Source organism: Tupaia chinensis, unplaced genomic scaffold (genome assembly GCF_000334495.1).
Source record: "Tupaia chinensis unplaced genomic scaffold, TupChi_1.0 Scaffold000411_1, whole genome shotgun sequence".
NCBI lineage: Eukaryota > Metazoa > Chordata > Mammalia > Scandentia > Tupaiidae > Tupaia > Tupaia belangeri.
In genome coordinates, this window is record NW_006159916.1 from 34,939 (window position 1) to 41,350 (window position 6,412).

At 46.7% G+C, this 6,412-nt stretch overlaps 1 protein-coding gene across 2 annotated transcripts in view; it reads left to right on the top strand.

Annotated features, from left to right (window-relative positions):
• Positions 1-2,201: 2,201 nt before the first annotated feature.
• The window catches only part of WFDC3 (WAP four-disulfide core domain 3), a 13,820-nt gene continuing 9,609 nt past the window's right edge, over positions 2,202-6,412 (top strand). Inside the window, exons 1-3 of one of the 2 annotated variants that reach the window (XM_006154492.3) lie at positions 2,202-2,563; positions 3,445-3,576; positions 5,468-5,611. In XM_006154492.3, the coding sequence (XP_006154554.1) occupies positions 2,485-2,563; positions 3,445-3,576; positions 5,468-5,611 (355 nt within the window). In that variant the 5' untranslated portion in view covers positions 2,202-2,484. The remainder of the gene's footprint in view (positions 2,564-3,444; positions 3,577-5,467; positions 5,612-6,412) is intronic. The other variant, XM_006154491.3, reaches the window with a different exon arrangement.

The window sequence follows — 6,412 nt, forward strand, 5'->3', positions numbered from 1 at the left end:
CTTGGGGACTGAGGATTTTAATATGCCCGCCACACAACCCTCTAGTTGTGAAGCGGGCCTGATGCAGGGACCCAGGAACCCAACCAGGGCAGAGAGGAGAGTGTGTTTCGCGCGGTCCCAAACAGCCCCCCACCGGCTCGCTCCGGGCTTGTCCTCAGGGCCGTCTGGGGTCTGAAGGCGTCGGAATGAAGCTGCGGTCTTGGCCGGTGACTTCCCCAGCCCCGGGGAGCTGGGCTTCTCTACTCAGACGAGTGATTCTGGGGTGGGCTGGGGATGCAGGGGCTCCGCCAGCACTCCCCGCAGCTCTGTCTCAGAGGTAAGACGGCCAGAAGAGAATCGGATCTGTTTGTTGGTGGTAGAGAGAGTTATTTTGCCAGATCCCAGTATGGGGTGCAGAAAGTGCAGGAAGGAAGATATGGGTTCAAATCCGGTGTGGTGTGCTGGTTAAGACCATTGACTATGGGATTAGTCTGTCTGCCTTTGTTTTACCACTCTATAATTGTGTGGTTGGCGTTTCTTACTGCCTGTGCCTCAGTTCGCCCAGCTGTAAAATGGGGATAATAGTACCTAGCTTATAGTGTTGAAGTGAAGATCAAGTGGGTTTGTTCGTGTCAAGTGCTTACAGTGGGCACCAATAACCCTCAAACGGTACTATCTGTTGTTACTATTACGAAATTCCAGCAGCCACCACTTACAGACATTTTTTTCCTCAGCCCCTCTGAATCAGTTTTCTTAGCTCTGAAAGAGTATTATGAGGATAGAAAAATAAAAAAAAAATATAACAGGAAGAAAATAAGAAAGGAAGTATATATGGCCAAGACTAATTGAGTCACAACAACTTCTATCCTTTATTTTACATAGTCCAAGAGTGACCTTTATGGATGACAGGGACAAAAATGTAGGTGTTTGGTGCATTTGTATCAGTTCTGAACAAACTCAGACATTGCTTTTCTATAGTTTTTGTTTTGTTTTTTTCCTCGATAGTTTCTAAGTGGTCTGTTCCATTCTGTCTCTCAGGTTGCTAGGGTGATCAGGAACCACAGTGCTGTTGTAGCTTTAGTTCTTGTCTTTTTTTTTTTGGAGAGGTTTTTGCTATAGGGCACGTGCACTCACCAGAAAGACAGAGAGAGACAGAGAGACAGAGAGACAGAAAGCGAGAAATCCCCCCCCTGGGAGATGGCCACGCCACAATCCCTTTACCTCCATTCTCCTCTCGGGATCTTGGGCACACATGCACATGTACCTGGCGTGAGTTTAACCTGCCGGGTCCTGGACTTGGACCACGGTCAACTACATTGGAGTCCAGCGACATAGCCATTATGCCAACTGCTGGTCCTGCTTTAGTTATTTTCTTATTAAGTTGAATCTTTATCTCTTTCTTCCTTTATTTCTGCGATAGCTGTGTTCTTCCAAAGTCATTTAGGGCTTTCTATGATTTTTAAAAAATTGTTTTTATTTAAAAAATTTGTTTTTAGAGTTTTTTTCTTATGGTACATGCATTTGCTGGATAGAGAGAGACAGATAGAGAGAGGGAAAGTGAGAACTCACCCTCCTAGGGGGCATGGCGATGCTGCAATTCCTTCTCCATTCTCCTGCTAGGATCTTGGGCACACCTGCACACACATCTGGCAGGTTTTTCAAGCCACTGGGCCTGGGACTCAAACTGCAGTCGGACATGTGGGAGTCAGTGGTGTAACTGCTATACCATCTGCTGCTCCCTATCTTTAAATTTTTATTTATTATTATTATTTTAAAATTTTCTATAGGGCACATGTCAGAGAGAAAGAGAGAAAGCAAGAAAGCAAACCGCCAGGTCTGGGACTTGAACTGTGGTCAGCCATATGGGAGTCCAGCATCCTAACCACCACACCACCTTCTGGCCCTATGGTCTTTTTTTTTTTTTTTCTTTTTTTAGATTTTTTTGTTATGGGGCACATGCACTTGCCAGAGAAAGACAGAGAGAGAAGGAAAGTGAGAAATCACCCCTCTCCATGGGGGATGGCCATACTGCAATACCTTCTTTTTCATTCTCCTTTTGGGATTTTGGGCATGCATGCACACGTACCTGGTGTGTTTTTCAAGCTGCCAGTCTGGGGCTCAAAACACAGACTTGGCCATGTGGGATCCAGTGCCTTAACCACCACACTATCTGCTGGCCCTCTGATCTTTAATCCAATGGCCATCCCTCCCTTTCCCCAGCTGCTCACTAGGTTTCCCATCATTGTTTAGGAGTGTTGTATATATTGCATTACAGAGTTTGGTCAGCCCTGTCACATGTGCTCTTTGGTAGTGCCAAGAATTTTTCCACACGCCAGCAACCAATCACTCTTCTTGTCAGGAGAAGACTCCTGGGGATATTGCGAAACAAAAGACTTTGGGACTGGATTGTGGGCAATACCGGAGTCTGGCACTGTCCTTGGTTGATGCTCTGGGCCTGGTGTATATCCCTAGCCTACCTGAGCTCTCGACTGTCAGCATCTGACCATGTTAAGCTGCCTCTTCCTTCTGAGGGCGCTTCTTGCTCTTGGGTCCCTGGCGTCCTGGGTAACTGCAGGAGAACACGGTGAGCTATGATTCGGGGCCCCTGGCTAACAGTAGCAGCAAGTGAGTAGAGGAGTCATCTCCTGCCTCCTCTCAGAGTGGGGCTGCTCATTAGTGAAGATGATCAATTCCATAGCACAGGACTAGGTGTAGGATCCTCAGGACAGCCAGCGTAGGTCTTCCTGGCGTGCTTTGCACTCTCTGGACAAGGATTTGGGACTTCCAGTTGGGCTCACGAGAGGTTCTAGCTTTTCCCCAGACCTCTTTTTTTGGGGGGTGGGGGGGAGAGATTTTTGCTATAGGGCGCGGTGTGCTCGCCAGACAGAGAGAGACAGAGAGACAGAAAGCGAGAAATCACCCCCCAGGGGGGATGGCCACGCCGCAATCCCTTCTCCTCCATTCTCCTCTCGGGATCTTGGGCACGCACGCACACAGGCCCGGCGTGAGTTTAAGCCACTGGTCTGGGACTTAAACTGCGGTCGACTATATGGTATTCCAGCGACATAGCCATTACGCTAACTGCTGGTCTCCCCAGAGCTCTTTAAATGAGAAGAGGATTACTCCAACCTTTCTTTTTATTTTATTTTTTTAAGGTCACTGATTTTGTTGATCTAAAAAACTTTATGAGGACAGTGACTGTTTAGAGAGGGGAGGAGAAAAGAGCTCCCAAGAAGGGAGGGGTCCCAGGAAATGGGTTGCCTCCAGCCTTTCTCTGTCTGTCCACAGATGGCTGGTCCAGTAGTAGAGGCAGTAGTTGCGTGGAAGGAGAGGAAGGTGGCTACAGACATTTTTTGGGATGGGATTGTTTGAAGAGGCGGAAGGTCCTTGAAGTGCATTTGGCCTCCATCCCCTGTGTGTTGCGATCTGGCGTCTTACCCCAACTTCACATGACATCTCTTGCAGTGAAAGAGGGAGAGTGCCCTCCTGATACGAGCGCGTGCAGAGAGCTGTGCCAGGGCGACGCATCATGCCCGGCTGGGCAGAAGTGCTGCAGTATAGGCTGTGGGCGGGTCTGCCGAGCCGACGTTCCTGAGGGTATGTGGGCACTAGGGCTGGAGTCGTCATGCTCTCTGACTATCCTTCTGGAACACAGAGAAACTTCCTTCTTCCTGGACTGGCTCTTGAAATCTTAGATTACCTGGGGCATCTCTGCTTTTCCCATTTGAGGTCCCTTCTCTTTTAATCATTCAGCACCCCCAGTTCTTTGCCTTCTGTGATGGAAAAAAAATATACCGCTGATTATCTATGTTTTTCCCTTTGGACTCAGAGTTCCTGTGGAGGCTGTAGGACAGAATTTGAAAGAAGCCTAGATAAGAGTGATTAAGAGTAGAGTCTTGTGCCAGGCGAACCTTATTTATTTTAAAAAATTTGCTCTAGGGTGTGTGCACTTGACAGACAGAAAAAGTGACAAAGCACCCCTCAGGGGGATTGGCACACAGCATTCTCTTCTTCTCTATTCTCCACTTGAGATTTTGGGCATACGTGCACATGTGCCTGGCGAGCTTTTCAAGCCAGTGAGTCTGGGAAACTGCACTGTTGGTCATGTGGGATCTAGCACCTTAACCACCATGCTACTGGCTGGCCCCAAGTAGATCTTTGTAAGCCTTAAATGAGACTTAACCAGCTCTTTTTAATTAATTAGTTAATTAATCATGCTAGAGGTCATGTGTGCTAGCTAGAGAGACAGAGAGGGAGAAAGCACCCGTCTAAGGGAACATGGTCACGCTGCAATCCCTTCTCCATGTTTTAGTCCATGTTTTATCAGGGATTTGGGGCATGCATGCTTAGGCACCTGACATGTTTTTCAAGTCACTGAAGCTGGGCCTTGGACTGAGGTCATCTATGTAGAATCTAGCTCCCTTTAACCATTAGGTCATATCCAAAGAGCTCTTTAAAAAAAAAAAAAAAAGAATTATTTCGGGACCAGCAGTTAGCGTAATGACTATGTCACTGGACTCCCATGTAGTCGAACGCGGTTCGAGTCCCGGACCCAGTGACTCAAACTTACGCTGGGCATGTGTGCGTTCGTGCCCAAGATCCTGAGAGGAGAATGGAGGAGAAGGGATTGCGGCGTGGCCATCCCCCCTGGGGGGTGATTTCTCGCTTTCTGTCTTTCTGTCTCTCTGTCTGTCTGGCGAGTGCATGTGCCCTATAGCAAAAACCTCTCCAAAAAAAAAAAGAATTATTTTATTTAACTTTATTTATTTATTTATATTTTTAATTTGACCAGAGAGGGACAGATTGAGAGAGAGAGAAGAAAAGTGAGAAAGCAAGCCACCAGGTCCTGTACTCAAATTTCCATTGGCCATGTGGGAGCCCAGTGCCTTTAACCACCACGCCACCTGCTGGACCCCGAAGAGCTCTTTTTAAATTTTGAGTTTTTAATCTCAGTTTCTTCATCTGTAAAATAGGGGTGAGTGTGAGGGTCAAATGAGATGTCCCCACGGGAACCAGCAGTTAGCGTAATGGCTATGTCGCTGGACTCCCACGTAGTCGACCGTGGTTCACGTCCCGGACCCGGTGGCTTAAAACTCACGCCGGGCATGTGTGCGTGCGTGCCCAAGATCCCGAGAGGAGAATGGAGGAGAAGGGATTGCGGCATGACCATCCCCCCTGGGGGGTGATTTCTCGCTTTCTGTCTCTATGTCTCTCTCTGTCTGTCTGGCGAGCGCACGCGCCCTATAGTGAAAAATCTCTCAAAAAAAAAAAAAAGAGATGTCCCCGGCACAAGGCCAACATCAGTGAGTATTGTATAAATGTCAGCTATTACTACTGCGGTTGTCATTGTTATTGTCTCTGCCTTGGCACAGGGACGAGAGGCTTGAATGATGCTCAGGGCTTCCTCTAATTTGCCTGTCTGCTCTGCCTGTGGGTGTCACTGGACACCATTGTCTCCTCTCTGTGGCTGTCTCCTTTTTTGCTATAGGGAGAAAAGATTGTCCCAGGGCTGTTCGGAAACAATTCTGTTCGAAAAGCTGTACCACTGACGCCATGTGTCCAGGTGTAAAGAAATGCTGCACGTTCGGCTGCCATAGGAGCTGCGTAATCCCGGTTCCCAGACAGAAGCTGGGTGAGGACCCCCTCCCTCCTACCCCGTGCTCTATCTGGTCTGCTCGTTTCCTTCTCAAATATGAACACGCCGTGATCTTGTTGGCTTTGCTTTACTTTGAAGAAAAATATGAAGTTTATTTATTTCTTCTGTGCACGAAAGAGACAGACACACACACGTGCACACAGAACTGACAGAATTTGGAGGCAGGGGCAACAGTTTTCTGCTGTCCCTTGCCTCCCTCAGCCCCATTCCCTTGAGAAGCTCCTGAAAGGTGTTAAAAATTGATAGTGTGTCTTTGTTATTTTCCTTGTTTCACAATTTTTAAAATAGACTAATAGACTGGTATGTCTTTGTTTTTTAATAAAAATGAATTATTTAATTTTATTATCACTTATTAATTTGATGAGAGAAAGAGAGAGGAGGGAAGTGTAAAAGTAAGCTGCCAGGTCTGGGACTTGAACCACGGTTGGCCATGTGGGAGTCTGGAGCCTTAATCACCATATTACCTGCCAGCCCCTTGTTTCACAATTTTCATGACTACTTTTGTTTGTGCTTCCAAATAAATTCATTTTTCATATGGTCTCTTTCTTCCCTCCTATTCCCAAATACCAATGATATTTTTTTGGAGTGATAGTAGGTACATAAACAGACTTAGGGAGAACTGACATTTTGTTTTTGCCAGAGGGCATGTGTTACCATGACCAGAACTGATACTTTGCTTTAAAAAGGTTATCTGTTTATTTCTTCTAGGAGTAACAGAGACAGAGATTGAGAAAATCTGAGAAAGTCTTTAAAAAAAATAATATATATTTATATATA